We start from the raw sequence: 21,988 nt of genomic DNA on the forward strand, positions 1-21,988 counted from the left end.
AATTTGGAATGATGATAGCTCACATTTCCGATCAACATATAGGCATATTCTTATCTCAAAAATCCTTTCGGGCTCCGCCCCAGTGGCTCTGTAGTTGCCCATGTTAACCTTATGAGTATTCATATTTAAAGGGAATAAAGAATTTAGTCAGCTGTTTCAACTAAAAAAGTTGGTTCTATGATATACAAAAGCATTAAAAAGTTATAAGATTTGCCAACAGGGTGCAGACTATAATTTTATTTTACATTTATGTAAACAGCTAATTTGAACTAAGCAGCAACAAAGAACTGTGATAAGCAATGAGGACTGTCAAAGTAGGATTGTTTACACTTATGTTTATGTTTTTAATGTCATGCATAATTTGTGATTTTTTGTGAAATCGTAATAATTTATTTTTCTTTATTGTTTAGGTGAAGTGGTAGAACATTATGGTTATGGTAGATGTGTAATACCATTAGTAATTTTAAAGAATTAAGAATCAATTCAAGTCAATATTAAGAAGCCAATTTTATCAATATTTGTCCTTCCCCATTGCAAACGCAAAGCTTGAGTATAACTGCAATAAGCATTTTAAACTTATATGCCAACCCCGTACGAAGGACGGGTACTCTGCTAGTAATATATATAAGAGTGTTTCTTTGAAAATTACTTATTATAACTTTGAAAATAATAATAATTTTTTTTGGCCCGACCCGATCTTGGCCCGACCCGATCTTGGCCCGAACAAATCTCTGACCCGACCCGGTCTCTCGGGCCTTCCGCTGGCCCGACCCGACCCGAAAAAATCGGGGACCCGCAGACCCCTAAGGAAAACCAAACTCGGCACATATTTACAACATAAGAAATTTCACTTTTTCATCAAAGTTACAACGTTGCCCCAGGTATGAGATATTTCGGGGGCAGCCCCAAATTTTCAAATGTAAACACCTATCATGTGACCCCTCATTTTAAAGGGTTTATCAAGAGAAATTGAATGGCGCAAACCAGAGGTCAATATCGCACCCGTAATCAAAATGGCAGCCATTTTAATTATTTAAGATGAGCAAGCAAGATGAAGTCTGGACACCCCCAGTTCACTTGAAAAAAATAATATAATAATAATATAATAAATAATAATATTTTAATACTGACCAAAAGGAGAATTCTCTTTTTTTATAAAGGTATGCTAAGTTTAGTTTTCCTGCTATTACCTGTTAAAAAGTTAATAGGGGATATTTCAAAATGACGGCCATTTAGATTAGGGATTGACCTCTAGTTTGCGCCTTTTAATTTGTATTTAGAAACCCTTTAAAATGAGGGGTCACATGATAGGTGTTTACATTTGTAAATTTGGGGCTGCCCCCAAAATACCCCATTTTGGGGGCCGGGTACAAGTTTTAACCTTAATGAAAAAGTGCATTTTTTTATGAAAAGTTAACTGGGGGGTCCTAGACTTTTTCCTAACCCTATATATATAATTCAGTTTTAAATATCTTTGTAAAACTAAATCTAGAGTTCTACTGGACCGATTTTATTAATTAATGGGTTGTCGGAAAGCTTAAGTCGTGTAAATTTGCAAATAATTATGAAAGTTTTTTTGTCATGATTTGTGTTGAAAAAAAAGTGTTTTCCATAAGAAATACATTGAAAACGGTGTTTTTCACACTTCTTATTTGTGTGCGACTTTTGGCTGCCTTTTTTGAGTATTTCCAAGAAGTGCATGGTAACGATTTGTAGGAAATTTTATTCTCTTTCAGAATATCACCTTCCACTTTGGTCGATTTCCTCACCATTTAAAAGTTATTTGCAAAAAAGCTAAGCAACCTCCGAAATTATAGTAATGAGAAAATACTGAGTTAGGGATAATTTTGTTAAACTTTGTACAACTAAATCTAGACTTCTACTAGACCAATTTTGTTAATTAATGGGTCATTGGAAAGCCTTATTTATGTAGATTTGTAAATAATTATGAAAGTGTGATTTATTTAGTTTTAGATATAAATATTTGTGGTAAAAAAGTCAAAATAACAAAAATACATTGAACAATGCTTTTTTCAAGTTCCTGATTTTAAGTTTCTATTTGTAGCCAGTTTTTTTCTGCCTTTATTTAGTATTTTCAAGAAATGCATAGTAGTTATTTGTAGTAAATTTTAATCGCTTTCAGAATATCACATCCACTTTGGTCGATTTCCCCTCTATTTAAAATTTATTGGCAATAAGCTAAGCGACCTTCAAATTTATAGGCTAGTGGTGAAAAAATACTGAATTAGAAATATTTTCGTTAAACTTTGTACAACTAAATCTAGACTTCTACCAGACTGATTTTCTTAGTTAATGGGTCCAGCAGAACGGGCGGGGCTTTCCTTTTTAGGGTTGGAAAGCCTAATTCGTGTAGATTTGCAAATAATTATGAAAGTTTGATTTTATTACATATTTGAGGTGAAAAAATAAAAATAAACTAAAATACATTTAAAACACTCTTTTTCCCCCAAGTTTATATTTCCAAGTTTATATTTGTAGCCAACTTTATGCTGCCTTTATTGAGTAATTTCAAGAAATGCATAATAGTAATTTGTAGGAAATTTTATTCTCTATCAGAATATCACCTTCCACTTTGGTCGATTTCTTCACCATTTCAAAGTTACAAGAGGTTCTACCCGCGAATTCACGGGTGAACAGAAGCCACCATTAAATTAATTTAATCAACTTTGACTTTATATTTCATTTAAAGGGCCCAAGTTCGAGAAATTGTCATCTGAATATGTTAAAAGTAGCGGAACCTTCATACCTTGCGTCCTAAGGTTGGTCGAGGTTGTACCTGAACACAAAGCTCTCTTTCACGACGTCTACTTTTTATTTTAATACTTTTCTATGAAATTGCGACCGGTTAAAGATCGGTGACAACCTCTTGGAACGAAGAACATACCTACATGGTTTGTTAATCTCATATTCATCGTGTTTCGAACAGCTTTAATTACTCACTTGTATCTAACAGCTAGAAATAGTTTCACTGTCCATTCACCGCACTTCTTTTAAGAACATAAAAGTAAATAATAAAATAAGTAAACAAAAAAGTAAACAAACAAACTATATTGTCAATTGCATTTACCAGTTGTTATTCACTAAATTAATCGAATAATAACTTCCAAAACATGCGAGATGTAGCCCTTTGGAAATTAGCCTGTGGGGCAGAGCCCTTAGGGAGTTCGTCCATATCAATACTTTTCGGCAAATCTACACACTCTAAGCTTCATTTTGATATGCCATATGTCTATGTTTTTATTTGGTAAATGACCTTAACCGTTTACATAAAATTTGATTGTATTACTTTAATAATATAATAGATTTGCAAAAACGTTAAGCAACCTCCCTATTATAGTGGTGAGAAAATACTGAATTAAAGATGTTGTTGTTAAACTTTGTACAATTAAGTCTACAGTTATACTGAACAGATTTTAATAACTAATAGGTCATTGGAGAGCCTAATTCGTTTAGATTTGCAAATAATTATGAAAGTTTGATTTTTGTTAAATTTACTAGGTGAAACCCGTCAAAGTCCACAGTTACTGTTGAGGTTGCAAGCAATATTGTTGACTATAAATCAATGATAAATAACTCAACTTTTTTTATCAATTTGGGTTGTTCGTGATTTGACAGTGTGCGTTAGGTACGTCCGATCTTAATAATCAATCATTCAAATGGAAGCTGGTATTTCACTGAAGGTTCTTAGGTGAAAATAACCTGATTTTGGATAATCTTTTGGAGAACGGCAAATAAGATAACGTTATTAGAATTGAGTAAATATATCTAAAACTAAATTCCATATCCAAGATATAATCAAATTTATGTTTTCTGATTGAGCGATACAGTATCTTGAACTTAACTGATTGAAACTATCAACATCTCAAATGAAAACCTTTATTTCTAGAAGTATTTTAAGACCAAGACATATCAAATAACTTAAATAAAAATAGAGTTACGTATCATTGATTGCAGATAAGTACTAAAACGGTTATAATTATTGTTGGTTCATGATTCAGCAGTGTGCTTTAGGTAGTCCGATCTTAATAATCAATAGCTCAAATGAAAGCTGGTATTTCACTTAAGGTTTATTTTTAGACCAAATATATAGGGTAATGTAATTAGAACTGCTGAAATACATCTTTAATTGAAGAAAAAAATTTATATTTTTTTCTCGAGTAATACATTACAGTAGACTCCCACTTATCCGGACTCCTCGGGACCGGCCGGATAACGGGTTTTCCGGTTAAGCCGACGTCCCCAAAAACTCGTTAAAATGGACTGTTTACTGTGATATTCAACTTAAATTTAGGAGAGCATTGTATTTAGACATGTGATCACTGGTCTCAAATCTTTCCCACGAGAACGGTCAGTACTGTCCACTTCCTGCCAATCTAGTCCGGTTAAACCAATGTGTTGATAAAAATTTTCCGGTTAAAGAGATGTCATTTCCGCCGAGTGTTGTCCGGTTAAACCGATGTCCGGTTAAAAGGTGTCCGGATAAGAGGGAGTCTACTGTAGATAAACTAATGATGATACTTGATGACAAATATGTGCTTGCACAGCTTTATTTTAAGACCAAAATTATGAAAATCGGTCAGGTAGAAGAGCCAAACGAACTCTAAAAACCAAGTTTAACTCCTATAAGAAATGTACAGGGAACGTGTTTGTGCATAACTCGAAATATACGTTAAAATGAATACCGATGCTTGATGGCAAATCTGTGGTGCGTCCATACCTTTAGTTTAAGGCCAAAATTATGAAAATCGGTCGGGTAGAAGAGCTAACCCGACTCCGGACTCGGAAAAGAAAAACCAATACATTTTATAGATGGTAATAATTGGTTTACCATTATGCATAATTAATAATACGAAACGTGTTAATAATTAATTGAACAGCTTATTGGTATATTGTTATTTAGTTGATTTTTCTTTGATTGAATGTTGTTACTAACAATTTGCATTTGTGTTTAAAGTGTGCTCCTTATGTTAAGTGTGTGATTCTAAAGTTATGTGCTTAATCAGTACCATTAATATTAGTGAGTAAATTGGTGTATGCATTTCATAACCATTATTTTACTAGAGACCGTTGTATTTAGCCACAACGGGCTCTGTTGCTAGTTATTTTATCCTTTTTCATGTGTTATCTAGTGTTTTTATAGACATTCACTCTTCTGTCCTGAAACGGCGTAGCAGTAGCCTATGACTAGCAGTAGCTTACTGAACTTTAGGGGTGGGCGAGTAGTGGTTTTTCAGTTAGAGTCGAGTCGAGTCGAGTTTTTTGAGTAAAAACTCGAGTATCGAGTCGAGTCGAGTAGTTGCGCGTTAAGTAGGCCTAGGCCCAGGGTTTAAGCTGCGGTTTTGCTATTCACAACTTTAAAATGCTACATTGTTTGGCAGGCTGTAGCAAATTTTCTACAAATAAAATTGAAGATGTAATGTTCAAACATGTAACTTAATACAGCATTAGCCTACTGGAATTTTTGGTTTTAAATGCTTATTGAATAATGTTTTGGCTACAGTTGTGTGAGAGTGTGTAGCATTTTGCTGAAACAAATTTCATCCTAGCCTAAAACCCTGCCTAAGCCTAAGTAGGAAGTTTAAGTATATATACAAAATTTTCTAAGTTATATGGTTACTAATTATTAGTATCTGTTAACTAAGGCCTAATAAAAAATTTGGCCTAGACTACTTGTTGGCTGCAGCACTTTAAATTTACACATCACTTGTTATTGTGTGTTTTGTTTTTTCTTCCTTTTCCTCACTAACATGATAATCAACCTCAGTAACTAGCTTAATAACTTATAGAATGATTTCAATTCAATTAAGAAACAGAATTTGTGAGGTGATTAATTCGGGTAGGGTCACCTAGCCTAAACTTACCTCCGTTCGCTTGGACAGCTCGAGTAGTCCAGGGTTCTCACGCTAACAGTCTCCATCGCTTGCTAACTGCTTCTCGGTCCTCGTAAATTTGCTATTGCTTCGATCGGCTAGTACACGAGTACACACACCCTGTGTACATTGGCACATCGACGCACTGAACACTCATTACAACTATAACGTGGTGCCAGCACAGCGACGCACTGACAAAGAACAGCTCGATTCTAACTAATATGTGCCTAGGAATAAAAGGCGAAATAGATTAGGAACTGAAATAGAGAGCCAGCTCCTAGGCTTAACGAAAGAAATCACTTCTAAATAAAACTAAAAATAATCTTCTCGTATTTAAAAGAAAACGTCGCCAACTCGCGATAAGTAAATAATGAAATAAAATAGGTCTGGGCTTATATGCCAATGCACTTCTTGGCTCTAAGAAAAATAAATAAAAACACTTCATATGAAATAAAAACAAAACCGCTTTGGATAACTAAACCAAAAGGCGTAGGCTACTGCGACACTACACTCGCAGTGTCGGTCGATAAACTACAATATTCTAAGTTCAAAACGACCTAAAATAGCCTAATAAATAATAATGTAATTTAACTCGCCAAAGTGGATACGAGGAGAGATACAACGTATATGCTAACTATACAGTGTACTCGATTGACGAATAGGCGTTCCGCATACCTTCGCCCGGATAAGTTAGAAGGATTCGACACACAGACCAAAATTCAAATTCAAAAATTCAAATGATTTATTAACTCATAACATCTTTTGGAGGACAATGTACATAGATAGGAGTTTTGTCAATATTTATAAAACTAATACAGTCTAAACTGATATATTTGATAAAACTAATTACAATTATTCAAACTTTAAAAATGTAATAGTAATACTGTACAAAAAGAAAAAAATATCTGTCGATTCTTAAAACTAAGCTCAAACTACATGACGAAATTCCAGTCTGGTCTGTATCAGGACAGGATAGGCTTTGTCCTGTATACAAATTCTACTACAACAAATAAAATAAAATAAAATAAAAATTATCCCTTCAAAATATATTATATATCCCTTCAAAATTATCCAGAAAAAATTCTTCAATGCTATAGTAAGATTTTTCCAATAATAATTTATGTAAGATATTGAAGGTATTTTTTGATGAATTTTTGCTTATGGTTTTTGATAGCTTGTTACAAATTTTGATTGCCATGTAATTTGGACTATTTTCATACAGAGAAAGTCTATGGTGTACGCGACCTAGAGTGCTTGGTGTGCGCAAGACTGACTTATGGTCGCGAGAGAGAGTTGTGGGCGACACATACGCTCGCCGTTGACTGCCTCAAGAAATGTCCACTGTCCGGCGGTCTCGGCTAATCCCCACCACCGCTACGTCAGCGCCCCGAGGTCGCGGCGGCCAAGTCACGAACTAGGACACTTGACTTGCAGTGGACATGCTTGTCATTGTTGTCGAGCGCGCTCGAGCACTTCGCGGCCTTAAAATAATTAAAACGTACCCCCTAATAAAATTTGACCATTACAAATTTGTAAAAATATATTTATTTATTAAACAGATAGGGGTAAACTAATATAACTAGGCTACATGTATCTTAAGTTAAAAATATCAATATGCAATAAGGTATTTTAAAATACTGGGTAATCAATTGGATAAACACTTCATCTGCCTTAAGTTTGAAGGTTATTGGTCCCTACTAGGGCTATCCTCTTCACTCATTACATTATTTATAAGAATGATAGTCATTCGCCTCTGACAGACTGAAAATGTCAAACAAAACGTAGTAGGCCTATCATCTTGAAATAAAATCCCACATTAAACTCTGAATTTAAAATCAAAACACATTTCACTGTAGCCCGGTATAGCCTATTTGGCCTTTCTTTTATAAACTCATCACTTTTTCTTTCTAGGTTAACAAACAGCGGTTGTCATGTTTCTGCCACCAGATTGAAAATTGCACAATCAAAATCACAAACATAATATGTTTATTTTACTTCCTATTAAACTTCCACTAAACAAAATCAATTTTATTTTAAGTTACAAATCACTTCAATTAAAAACATTCAAAACTGACGTTGACATTACTCCACTCCAATCCATTGTTTTGTTTTGTTGTTGTTGCTATGCCGTCGCCATCTCTCTCTCTCTCTCTCTCACTCTCTCTCTCTAGTCAGTCTGCTCATTCTGCTTCTGCTTTGTTTCCCCATCAAACAGCTGTTTAGCAGGGCTGACGTTGCCATATTAATCATTACACCATTGTGATGAATGTCGGCAAAATTATCATAAAATTGCTGTAGCTTTTAATTCGTAAACAAAAGTTAATAGATTGACTAATTTAAATCATGTCTATGTAAACTCATTAGAAAATTATACTTATACTGTAGTTTGTTTACGCCACTACCACAGTTGTTGTAAAAGTACAAAAATAATTATCGTCCATCTGGCAACACTGAGTTTGAAGTGGAACAGTGGAACTGATCTTTCTGCCAAGAACCAATGAGATTGCGTCATTCCGAATTCCGATGCATCAATGTTCCTTGCAGTAACTTATCGGCTTCTAAACTAAACACCAATATCGATTAATGTGAAAAATATATTATGCAATAATAGCTTATTTTTATTTTATGTATTAGGTACTAGACCTATATTTTGGTATCAAATATTTTGATGGCAGTTCAAACTAAATCTAATACTGCAATGTACTTAAAATATCTTCAAGAATCGTCTGCCTATGGACTTACTAGTCACGAGACTCCCTTGTTGACTATCAACTAGTATAACTTGATAGATTCATTCAATGCTTTATTTCATTTTACATACCATATTGTTATCGAAACGTATTGTTGACTGTTGTAGTTGTAGGAAAGTGAAAGTCAAGTATTTTAGTCCTCTTGCTATCTCTGCCGAATGACAATGGTTGTTTGTTGAACATTTGGTATATATATATGTGTCCGTTAGCACGATAACTCGAGCAAAAATGATCCGATTTTGATCAAATTTGGTATAAACTTGTAAACCTACATTTATTTGAACGAGTTCGCGAACCAGCATGATTGGACTATGGGAACGGGGGTTTACTGGGGGGTTTTATGGGGTAAAAATAGGTTTTTCCCATTTTTGACCCAAAAAACATAAAATTTAGCAATTTCTTACCAAACCATTTTGTAGATCTTAAAAAACAAATAATTTAGATTATTGAAGCGTTATTATGCGCCTAATGGTTACGGAGAAAATTCCAAAAAATATAAATTTAAAATTCCCATGTTATTTTTATGGAGAACAAGTAAACTGTTGTAGTTTGCTTGTTTGTGAACATAGTTTGATCAAATTTGGAAAATGTTTTTATTTCTTACTAACTATTAACATTTAACAAAAAAAAACAGTTTTACCCTCCCTGATACAGCAAACCTAAGTACTTGTTAAACTAATTCTATTTAAATAGGAAATAAACGTTATATTTTTAAGTAGACATTTTTGTGTAAATCCAATCAGGCAAATGGAAATTCGCTTAGTCTGCAGGTTTGCTGCGGCGGGGGTATTTTATTCGTCATACTGAAATATTTGAATGCCAATTAATTGCGTTCACCGATTCATTTGCACGGCGGGGCTTCACCCGGGTCTCGCCGCCATTGGCGAGCGCCTGTTTGAAGGTATGCCGCACTGAACGTGTTAAAGGCCATTTATACAGTATTACAGGGGTTGTTTATGAGTTAGTAATGACTGTTTTATGTCATGTATTATCCGTGGTTTTCAGTAGTTATCCATGGTCTGTTTAAAATACATGATAGTAATATTTTTATGTCAATAAACGCGTTCCTCTGATAGTCAGACCTTTTTGCTGTTCCGACCATGCTCCCGGTCCCCCCCCCCCCCCCACCGGATTAGTGAGGTTCCACAGTAGTTAGCCATATACTATTGATTTACGAAGTATTAAACAAATTGAAAATTAACATGTTTTCAACTATTGGTTTTTCTTGTTTCAGTGATTGACTTTTGTTTAACAAAGCACCTGGTAGCTGATCCAACCACTGGACTGACCAGCTTGCAGATGTCATGGGCTTCTCATGTCAACTGCAAGCAACGGGAAGGCAGGGTGGGTCGTGTACAGGATGGCAGGGTGTACCGGATGGTACCAAAAAACTTTTACCAAGTGAGTGTGTAGCTTCAATCTTTCCATTTAAATGAAAGTAACAAATATATTTTTGTTTACAACTACCTAGTTAACTGCACACAAAACTAATAATAGTAGGTATTGAAAGTAGTTAGCTTATTTATAGTCTAGATTTAAGAGAATTTCTTATTTAGGAAATAAGCTAAAGCAGTACAGGGTGTCCACATTCTGGAAAGTCAGGGATAGTCATGGAAAGTCATGGAAAAACATTCTGGTCATTGAAAGTCATGGAAATAGGCAAAAGGTCATGGAAAGTCATGGAAATCCCCAATGATGGATGGATTTGAAAGGACCATTCAAGGCTCTAGTCGGCCCTAACCCCAATTATTGTAGCATTTATCAGCATTTTTTACAAATGTTTGACGATTCAATTTATTACAGTTGTATTAGTTTATGAGTTTGGCGAGTTTGTATTAGTTCATTGTTGTACCTATTGTACTCCATTGTTATCTGTTAACACATATTTCAGTATTTTCTGTGAAATAACTTGTCCATGCAGTATTATTTGTGTGTGTATGTTATATTATAATTTTCGAGTAAAGTGGAAATCAATGGTAAATGGTCATGGATAGTCATGGAAAGTCATGGAAATTAATGAAAAATTTCTGTTTACACCCTGCAGTAGGGTCTCGTGGTGAGACCTGGACTTCGGACCGATTTACTTTTTTGTTTTGATGTAAACAAAAACACCATTCAATCGTATTAACACATATATATATATCTGTATAAATATTTTTATTTATACTAGTGATGGGCCGATTCCTGAATTGGTCGATTTTGATACCGATTCCGATTCTACAACTTTGGTTCGATTCTCGATTCCGCACTCGATACCGATATCTGTTAAAAATTAATTTAATAACACGTTATAACTTATGTGTGCTTCTCGCTATACCTATAAATAAATAAAGAGCATGTTATTTTTATTTAATTGTTATACAATAAGACTAGCGGAATAGCCGTGTTCGCTAAAGACACTTTCAGATTGGTTAAAATTTTTAAAAATGTTTATAATAAATTAGTGTTCAAGATCCAACAGCCTTCAGTCAACAATTCAGCTACAACCTGTTTTGCTCCAATCGATGTCATATTATAGCAGCTATTATAATGTCTCACCTGGTCCATAAAGTGTGCATGCTCAGGGTGGTTGCCCGTGACCAGACTGCATAGGTTTAGGTAGGTGCTGCAGGGTCGCTGTCAGATTGGCACCACGACAGATTGGCACCTAGTGTTTTAGCACCCGGCGTCACATTGGAACCTCGTTGAAATGAAGCCCTGAAACATCACCCCCTGTCAGCTTGGCACCACGACAGATTGGCACCACCCCTTTCGTGAACGAGGTCTAAAAATACTAGGTGTACAACACAGTTTTCTGCTTGCAATATTGATTGGTCAGAGTGAGGCAGAGAGTCTGTCAACTATCACTAATCGTCTTGTTTTCCGGGTCCGACACCTATTATTGGGGAGTACATACCACGGAAACAAGAGACATTGAGATTAAGTGTTATAAATACTAGCTGTTACCCACGGGCTTCACCCCGTTTTAATTCATAAGTATTAATACAATTTTTGATTGGTTGAGTTAAGCTGAAATAAACAAAACAGAATACAGAAATACAAACAAATAATTACACCTGATTTTAATAAGGAAATAAATTGAAAGAATAACATACAAATAAGGACAGCTGAGGTATTTTTAACATTACGTATAAGGAAAGTTCCCTTTGGAAAGCAATTATGACCTTAAAGGGCAATTTATGAAATAATGGATAGTTTTGCGCAAGGTTTCTCGTCAAGACAAACATTTTAAGTATATGGTTGATGGGGATGTGACTTGTAGTTTTCTCAAAAGTTCATGGGTACTTTTGGCTTTATATATAGATTGCATTGAAGTTGATCCCAAAGAGCTTCGCTTCGCTCCGTTTACCTAAATCTTTCTTTAAGTAAAAGTAAAAGTAAAACAGCATGAGCATACTCTATAAAATACTCTCGTATAGCGCTGAGACGGATAAGTCCGATTCAAGCGTTTATTGTTTAATATCCAGATTATTATAATACAATTAGGTATAATACTAATTCAACTCAACATAGCTATCCATATTATGTAAACACTAAAAATAGTGCATACAAATTGTGAAATATATTCTTCACCTCAAGAGTAAAACATTTAGAGGACGCCATTGCACTCAAACGTCACAAAAACACTCATCAACACTTTTAATAGTAGAGTATCCGTCTTTCTTACGGGGTTGGCGTATAAGTAAAAAACTCGTATTGCAAGTTATACTCGTGCTTTGTGTGTTCACAAACATTTTGGTATACAATATGTGGGGTTTAAGGTTAAATCTTAAAACAAAAAGCTTTGTTGTTTACAAGTTTTCCTTTAGCTTATTAATAATATAGATTAGCCTACCTTTGGATAGATGTCATTTTGCCAGTTTTTAAATTAAAAATAGCTGACGGAAATAGTTTTTGTGTGGCTAGTTTTACACATTATATTTTTCCTACAGTTACTGTAAAGCATAGAAATACTTAGTGATTTAAACACTATACAATAGGTTAGGTTAAATCCAAGCGTTGGACGAAATGGGAAAGACTGCATCAGTTAGTTGATGGTAGTCGTAGTATATTTAAGTGCTGTCAACTTATTTTCAAGAGTACGCGTATTACATCCTAATAGCAGTAAACTCTTTTGTGTTGTTTTTAAATAATTTGTGTTGTTTGGTTGGATTACTAGAATACTGGAGTGCGGCAAAAGGAAGTAAATGCAGCAATAAGCAACTGCCTGTGCTATAATCATATTAATTAATTGTACAAACAATTGTACGGATTTTCTTTATATAATCCCGGTTAGAAAAACGTATTTAAACATTCTTTTATGGTTAATCTAACAAAAAACCACTAAGTGGTAACACTTTCCCCGCCAAGTCAGCAATCCAAAAAAGATAATAAATCATTACTTTTTCCGCCAAGAAAAACGTAATGTATGTAAGTTTGGCAACTAGGCGGCAGACTTTTGCTTGGTTTTTTCATTAAAGTTACGTTCATGGATAATTTCACAAATCAACTTCTCTAATTAATTAGTCCAACTAAGTATAATAATTTCGAGGTAATCAGTAAATATAAAACCCCCTGGGCTTAAACTCAGTTTTAAATTTCATCAATGGTCATCTTGAACAACAAAAAATGCGTTGGTGTTACATAAGTGTTCTGATAATTAAACCCGTATATCTAAAGACTAGTGTAAATTGAGCCCTTATTAGAGAAGTAAAAATGTAACCAAACAGATTAGGTTTGTTAGAAATAGCATAAGGCAAAACAAATATTGAAAAACTCATTTATCCTAAATTTACATATCACTTTTTAATTGCTTGTTTAACATACGTAGAGTGATTTTCCCGATTGTTTTATTTGTTTTAGTGTATCAAAACATAAAACAAACCTTAGTACTAGTACTAAGTTTCAAGTTCCTAGGTTTCATATGTTTTGATAAGTAGTAGTATTATACTGTTAAACATGACGAGCTGCTGTACCAGTGTACCATCGGTACACTGCATTTTTCAATGGAAAGTATCGGGGAATATCACTGCTCTAAGTAATTTTATATAGTAAGTAGTTCAAATCATTCGGTATACCTAAAAAAAATACTTTATAAAAGTTTTAAAATAATTTTTCAGCTGTTCCTATGAATTTCTCTAACATTTAAATTAATTGAGATTTAATCGCAGCTGGTCCTTCTTTTGTTTTGATTTTAATCCCATGTTATTTAAATGGACCAAAATCGTACTTTGAGGGCTTGCCAAGGGTTTATGGGTCAACACACCGACTTGAGACCCTCAAAAGGCACATCTACACGTTAAAGGCTTTCAAACAGCATAAAAAACATTAAAATTCAGCCAGTGGTTTGGGCTGTAGGTCCGTCAACATTCAAGGAGAAGGAGGAGAAGGAAAACACGGAAAATTTGTGAATTTTCAAACTAGTTTTTCTTGGCTCAAACACAACCGTTTTTAAATTCTTTTTTTATTTTGTTGAGAATGAGTGCCCCTATCCAGTAGATGAATAATTATTTTAATAGCTTTTGTTTCTTCAGAGCTATAGACGAGTAAAAAAGCCACTTTGTCACGTCATGTATACAGGGTGGTTTTATCTGCCATTATTCCAATATGGCCGCCAACTTTGATTTTTCTTATGGAACATTCTGTATTTTATGATGTATTCCGATAGAAAATGTAATTTTAAGGCAATTTTATTCTTGTAATTTTTTTCATAAACCTAACCATTTCAAAGATAATAATGGTGTAAGTTGAAAAATTTTGAATAGTTTTTTGAATAAACAGCTGGCATGCTTGCTTAGGCCTTTATCAAAATTCTTTCTCATGCCAAAATTTCAAAACTTTAACCATTATTATCTTTGAAACGGTTAGGTTTATGAAAAAAATTACAAGAATAAAATCGTCTTAAAATTACATTTTCTATCGGAATAGGCTACATAATAAAATACAGGGATTTTTCTTCGTTCCATAAGAAAAATCAAAGTTGGCGGCCATATTGGAAAAATGGCGGCTAAAATAATTTTTTTGACTTGACTACAATTTTTTAAATAAAAAATCCAAGGCACATACCATTGAACTTTTTTTTATATCTCTTATAGTTCTCGAATAAAACGGCTGGCACACTTATATCAATCACCCTGTATATACACTGCAGCAGCTGTGTACCGCTGAGGGACTTGGCGGGGTGGAACGCTGCCGCGTTCCTTAATATTGCAACCTTAAATACCCAGGGAGCTTAGCTCTGATTAACTATAGAAATATTTCCTGTTCGTTAAATTTAAACAAATGCCTTTTCATGTGGAAGAAATCACAACTAGGCCTACTTCTTGAGTGACAAAAACCGCCCAACATCGGCAAGAAACCCGCCGAATGTGTAATGGCCCTTTTAGAGTGAGGTTAGAAATTTTTTTAACACCGGCAACGCAGTTTATTTTGTCATTACGCTTTTGCTACCAGATAGCACGTTTATAGAATGATGTTTTAACTGATTAAGCATTGTACTTTGAATCAGATGTGGCATTAGTGAATAAGGATTCTTTCATTTTGTGCTTCATGGAATATACACAAAATACAGGGTGATTTATATAAGCGTGCCAGCTGTTTTATTCGAAAACTATAAGAGATATCAAAATAAGTTAAATGGTAATTGCCTTGGATTTTTTATTTTAAAAATTGTAGTCAAGTCGAAAAAAATATTTTAGCCGCCATTTTTCCAATATGGCCGCCAACTTTTATTTTTCTTACGGAACACCCTGTATTTTATGATGTATTCCAGTAGAACATGGGATTTTAAGACAATTTTACTCTTTTTTTTCATAAACCTAACCATTTAAAAGATAATAAAGGTTAAAGTTTTGAAATTTCGGCATGAGAAAGAGTTTCGATAAAGGCCTAAGCAAGCATGCCAGCTGTTTGATTTGAAAACTATTCAAAATTTCACAACTTTAACCTTTATTATCTTTGAAACGGTTAGGTTTATGAAAAAAAAAAAAAACACAAGAGTAAAATCGTCTTAAAATTCCATTTTCTACCGAAATACATCATAAAATACTTTTTGTTCCATAAGAAAAATCAAAGTTGGTGGCCATATTGAAAAATGGCGGCTAAAATATTTTTTCCGGCTTGACTACAATTTTTAAAATAAAAAATCCAAGGCACTTACCATTTAACATTTTTTGATATATCTTATAGTTTTTGAATAAAACAGCTGGCACACTTATATCAATCACCCTGTATAAAAATCAGGGCCCACAGTAAAATATGTAACAATTGCCACTTAAGATTTTTGCGTAAGACACGAACGTACTATTTGTGGTAATCAACAGCTTGAGTGAACAACTGTTAGTAAGAATAATGCTGCTACCTGGCTGCTACTTACTATTGCACTAAAAGAAAGAAACTTTACTTTTCACATTAGTTTTCGTGGTTTTAATAGCTTAATTTTGATTATACTTTTCCGATGAGCTCGGTTATCTAGGGAGGCTTGATCAATTGGGGCTCAGATTATCGCGAGTCTGCATATACTGTATTGGGGAAACCTAACCTCATGTTCAAATTTAATGTTAAAAAAGTCATTATAACATGTACCATTAGTATTTACTCATATTAACTCAGTGTTACTTACAAAAAATAGATTTCAATATTAAGGTTAATTAAATCATTGAAACCCCTTTATTGACAGTACACTCAATACACAAGTCTCGTGTTTCAAGTCACTACTGACATAATGTGTGCGGCACATTTAATTTAAATCTGGCCTGGTTTACCGTAGCTATTATTTCCCTCGCGTTTCAATAACCTGACTTCAAAGTCGGGGCGTCCTCCCCTATAACAGGTAGACGGGCAATCCTAATCCCTTGTTGACAAACAATTCCTTGGTGTCTTTGTTACGGGCGACCACCAGGGACTGCTGGCATCCACCCGCTATTCAAATTACGGGGATTTCTATATTTGAGTCTGAAAGTTATGCGGCATTTCCAACTGTCAATTTTGTCTTCAAAACTAACGTTGACATTGCCAAACGAGCGGACCTACAGAGAATTTGAGAAAGCCGGGAAACTCCACGCTGGGAGGGTTTCGAATATTTTTCAAGCACCTTTTATAAGATAATCCTTTTTGGAAATAGGACAAGGCCATAAAACAAAACTAGCGTCAGTGCTGTGACCCTTGAGGCATTTAAGAGTCGTTTGTTATTAATGACAGTTCAGTTAACTACACCACACCATCTGTTTCTCATTTCTAATATTTGTAAAGTAATGTTAGGACCAAGCCTTGCTTAGAGCGGAGGCTGGTCTATACCCCCCTCCCACCCCTGGTGGGAATTTTTGAAATATACATTTTTGTGCTCGTATTGGCATGTACTTTAAGGTTTTAGGTGTTTGGCACTTGTGAATTACAACATGTTCAGGAAAAACAGGAACATATCATGATGGTTAGAATAAATATAGGCTATATAAAAATACCCCCGTCGCAGCAAACCTGCATACTAAGCGAATTTCCATCTACCCGGCTTGATTTCTACTACAATATTCCCTATAAATTTTCAGATTTATTTCCTATTTAAATAACATTAATTTTAGTGAGTAGTTAGGTTTGCTGCTACGGGGAAGATGTTGAGGTGTGTTTTTTCAATTGAAATATTGATAGCTTAGTATGAAATAAACCAAATTGCCAAATTTGATTAAAATATATCTATAAACAAGCAAACTAGAACAGTTTATTTATTCTCCATAAGAATAACATGGGAATTTTAAATTTAAAATTTTTTAAATTTTCTCCGTAGTCAATGAACATTCAAAAACACTTCAATATACTAAATTATTTGTTTTTTTAAGCTCTTCAAAATGGTCTAGAGAGAAATTTAGAAATTTAAAGTTTTTAGGGTCAAAAATGAGAAAAACCCATTTTTACCCCATAAAACCCCCCATAAACCCCTGATCCCATGGTCCGATTATGCTGGTTCGCGAACTTGTTCGAATAAATGTAGGTTTACATGTTTGTACCAAATTTCATCAAAATTGGATCAATTTTGCTCGAGTTATCGCGCTAACGGACACATATATATATAAATATATATATAAATATATATATATATAAATATATATATAAATATATATATATATAAATATATATATATATAAATATATATATATATATATATGAATTTGAACGGATGGTGTTTTTGGCCTCTGGGGACCTCAAAACAAAAAAGTAAATCGGTCCCGGGTCTAGGTCTTACCATGAGACCTACGGTAATAGCTTATTCCCTATATGGGAAATTCGCTAAAAAGAAAAGATTTTTCTTTTCCGAGTTTGTTTGGCTCTTCTACCCGACCAATTTTCATGATTGAGGTCTCAAATTGATAGTATGCACGCATAAATTTCACATCAAGCATCGGCGTATATTTATCTACTGTATTACTCGACCAAAAAACATAGATTTTATATATTTTCTGATTCTTACTTAAATTTAAGTTGTATTTCACCATTTATAATTATATAATCCTATATGTTTTTTTGTAAGAACAAGAACCTACAGTGAAATACCGGCTTGCATTTAAGCTATTAGTTATTCATATCGGACAAGTTTCAAGCAAACGCAAGGTGAACATCCAACATAAAAAAATATTTTTATAATGTTTTTCTATGATTGGAAATCAAAATAGCTCCAGTATTCTTATGTTTTGATATGTTTTAGGCTCAAAATAATCAGTAGTTTATAGGCTTTAATTATTTTGAGCTATTAATCGTTTGAATCAGTTAAGTTTAAGATACAGTATTACACAATCAAAAATCATAAATTTGATTATTTCTCTGATATGATATTTATTTTAACGCTGCGGATCAGCATGGGTCCTCTAGTATAGATTATTTAATTTGATTTAATTTGATTAGTTGATTCCTGTGCGTAGGACGGATCCACAGCTATCCAAAGCTTACATTTGAAAATGCAAGTATGGTGAAGTCATCAGATTGTTCTCACTGTGACATGCAAGCACATGAAATGAAAGGATGTGAGCAAAGTATTTTGCAAGTACTGTATTTGACGCTTTTGAACAATACATTAATCCGCTTGAAGTTGAAAACCGCAATCAGAATTCCTAGATGGTCTGTTTATCATCTTGATGACCTGTACCGAATCAGTGGAAGACAATTTACTCAATGTATATAATCTAGGGAAAGCTGCCTAAAACAGATTAGTTAAGATAAGAGCTGAAAGAAATATTTTTGCTGGAGTTTTACTGCTGTCCCATGATATTAGCCTTGAGAAGCTGATGGCATACCCATTAAATCCAGTACCATGGGCATTCGCCACTGCCGATGGATGTCCAACAAATACAGAAAAGGCCAAACTGCTCCATGCTTTGGAGAACAAGGGTATAGTCGATGAACCAATGTATGTATTCAGACGGTATGGCTTAAGGTTCTTACTAATATTCCAGAAACCTCTGGTGACAGTAAGTAATACCTTGTGCCTTGTACCGAAACTGATTTTCCGGCTACGTAAAAATTTAAGTGGGCACTGAAAAATGCAAATGTTGGTACGGTACTTGTAATGAAATTTACTATTTTTTATTCTCAAAGCGTGTGAAGCCGTAGGTAACAGCTAAAGTATTACTTTATAAAACGGATACGTTGATGTTTTTACAAAAGCTGTTTTTAAAAGGCTTTGACATCAAGAAATGCAGGGTTAGACAAAAGTATGGAATACAAAATACTTTATATACAGTTAAAAAAGAAACCTCGCAGTTCTTTATCTACAACAATAGGGATGATTTTGCGTAGTTCACATTCATTTACATCACCAAGCACGTTCCACGGTGGAAGTCTTCAAATTCTTAAGTGTAACCATACCTCGAGTTATACATTACCTAATTTTAGAGTTTTGGTCCACGAAGGAAGAAATTAATTTATAACGCAAGCCTACTTGCGCGCAACCGCAATCCTAGTTGCATAAAGGTAAATTAAGTCATCAATTACAGCATCTAAAATATATAATAATTTATCACTCCATAATGCATGAAAAATACAATTTTATTGAAATAATATTAGTAAACTGAATGATAAATTGTCATATCTTTGACAAGCTGTAACTTCCTAATATACATAAACCTTTTTTTAACCAGGTTACCTTCCCCCCTCCCGAAACATGACTGCAAGGTTTCATTCAATTGTGCCAAATACATAGCCTACATACAAGCAAACTGTTAAGGCCCTATTGATATAATCCCAATTGATATAATCAACCCTATGCACTTTCATATTATACTGTAAAAAGAAGAAATAGAAACATATGTTAAAAGAACAACAAAAACAATGATACAAGAATAATGTTGTAAAATAAAGAATTAAAATATGAAGTTAGTGTTACATTTATGTCTAACAAAAGTGTATTTAAAACCAGTTTATCAAAAACATTATGGTCCTTCGAGCCGGATTAATTGTGCACAGCATCTATTGTAAGTCCATTTTTATCAATTTCTACTGTTTGAAGATAACTGTTTTCCACCAAGGAATCAACAGATTCACATTGTACTGTTTTCCCATCCTGGAATCAACAAGTTACACAATCACAGTCTAAGCTTTGGGATATTGGACCTGAATTTACATCTCTTATTCATTTTCTGTTCTTTTGACCATTTTCAATTACTTTACTTTGTATGTACAGCCACAATTGGTCCCATATTTAGACTACAACAATTCGAGCTAGTTTCTTCTAACCCACTTCTAGTAACATGACGGATGAAGTAGTTAAGAAACTTAAAAGCCAACTTGATGCCGTCCAGTTTCGTAGAAATTGTGCTTTAAAGAAAATAGACAAAGTTTATAATCTAGGCTTAAGCTTAGGAATAACCACCGAGTCTGAAGATTGTGAATCCTTTAAAATTCGTAGTGCATCCATTCATGAGTTATTTGAGGAATTTAACACACTCCAATCAGAAATAATTGCTTTGAAAAGTCAATTAAATGAATCAGATTATAGTAAAGTAGAAGAGCTTTCTGATAGTGTTAGTGACAAATATTACTACATTTTAACTATTATGTCAAAGATTGTCCCTCCCGAAATTGAACAAGTACAACCACCTAGTTCTAGATTTGAAACTAACCATTTGCCCGTACAAAGCCAAGCAAAGTTACCTAAAATTAGTCTGCCTACATTTTCTGGCAACTTCAAAGAATGGCCTACCTTTTATGATTTACTAGCAGAGTACCCGTCCTTCGTACGGGGTTGGCATGTAAGTATAAAGTGACATTAGCGTATGGTTTGACAGCTCCATTTAAGTAATGTTAAATAATGTTTACATTCAGGATAGTGACATCATTATTTTAAATATGATCCTTACCCTCTCTGTTCTAATATTCATGCAGTATTTAAATGAATGTTTGAACCAGCTGTATGGAATTGTGAAATCAAAATTAATTTGACAGTTAGTACTGCTTGTTTACATTTTTAAACTTTGTAGGTTTGTTCTTTGTTGTCATGGATACCATCAATCAAAATTTACTTTGAGATCTCTCACCTCCGATTTTTGAAAGCCCACGGGGCATAGCCCTAGGACAATATTGAAGCGGGAATAGTTCTATATGTATCCTCGGAACTGTAGCTTCATGTGTGTGCAATTTGAGCCCAATAGGTTCAGTAGTTTTTGAGATTAGCTCATACAAACACACACACACACACACAGACACCACCTCTTCTTTATAATAGTATAGATAGATTTAGACAACTAGTGCATGAAAATAAATCATTGTCAAACATTGAACGGTTCATGTACCTTATTGGCTCATGTACAAATGATGCATTGAGGTTAGCAAAGAATCTCCCCATTACTGATGTCAATTATACCATTACTTGGCAAAGTTTTGTATCTAGATTTCAAAATAAGCGTAAACTTGCTACATGTTACTTGAATGAAATACAAAACATATCTCCAGTAACTTCAAAATCTCCAAAGGCTTTGAGAAACTTCATTGATACCTTATCTGAAAATACAAGTGCCTTAAAAACACTAGGCCTACCTGTTGAGCAATGGAGCTTTCTCTTGCTTCACAGCATTGGCGTCGTCAGCATCAGAACATTGAGGGGGACAAAGGCGTGTCCTTCCGGGGGGTTTGGGGGGTATGGAATAAATTTTTGAAAATACTGCCCCTGAAAACACTGTTTTTAATCATGGATTTAAAGAAAATACATAGTATTTCCTCTCAAAAATATGTCTATATAATTAATATTTGTAACTATTTTGTCATATAAAAACATGTGTAAAGTTGTTACGTGACAAAAACAAAACACTGAGAGAGGTTAGGTAAAACCTTGTAAAACTTAGGTTAAATCGAAACAAAGCAACATACAGCACAGCTGCAAACGAGTGC

The 21,988-nt window shown here is 34.0% G+C and overlaps 1 protein-coding gene across 1 annotated transcript in view; it reads left to right on the forward strand.

Moving 5' to 3' along the window:
* Window positions 1-21,988, forward strand: part of LOC128987429 (probable ATP-dependent RNA helicase spindle-E) — a 274,025-nt gene that overhangs the window by 73,528 nt on the left and 178,509 nt on the right. Inside the window, exon 9 of the mRNA XM_054408268.1 lies at window positions 9,876-10,042. Coding sequence (XP_054264243.1) covers window positions 9,876-10,042 — 167 coding nt within the window. The remainder of the gene's footprint in view (window positions 1-9,875; window positions 10,043-21,988) is intronic.

This window comes from Macrosteles quadrilineatus, unplaced genomic scaffold (assembly GCF_028750875.1).
Source record: "Macrosteles quadrilineatus isolate MER2022 unplaced genomic scaffold, UCM_ALF_1.0 Scaffold_2__2_contigs__length_208266976, whole genome shotgun sequence".
NCBI classification, from domain to species: Eukaryota; Metazoa; Arthropoda; class Insecta; order Hemiptera; family Cicadellidae; genus Macrosteles; species Macrosteles quadrilineatus.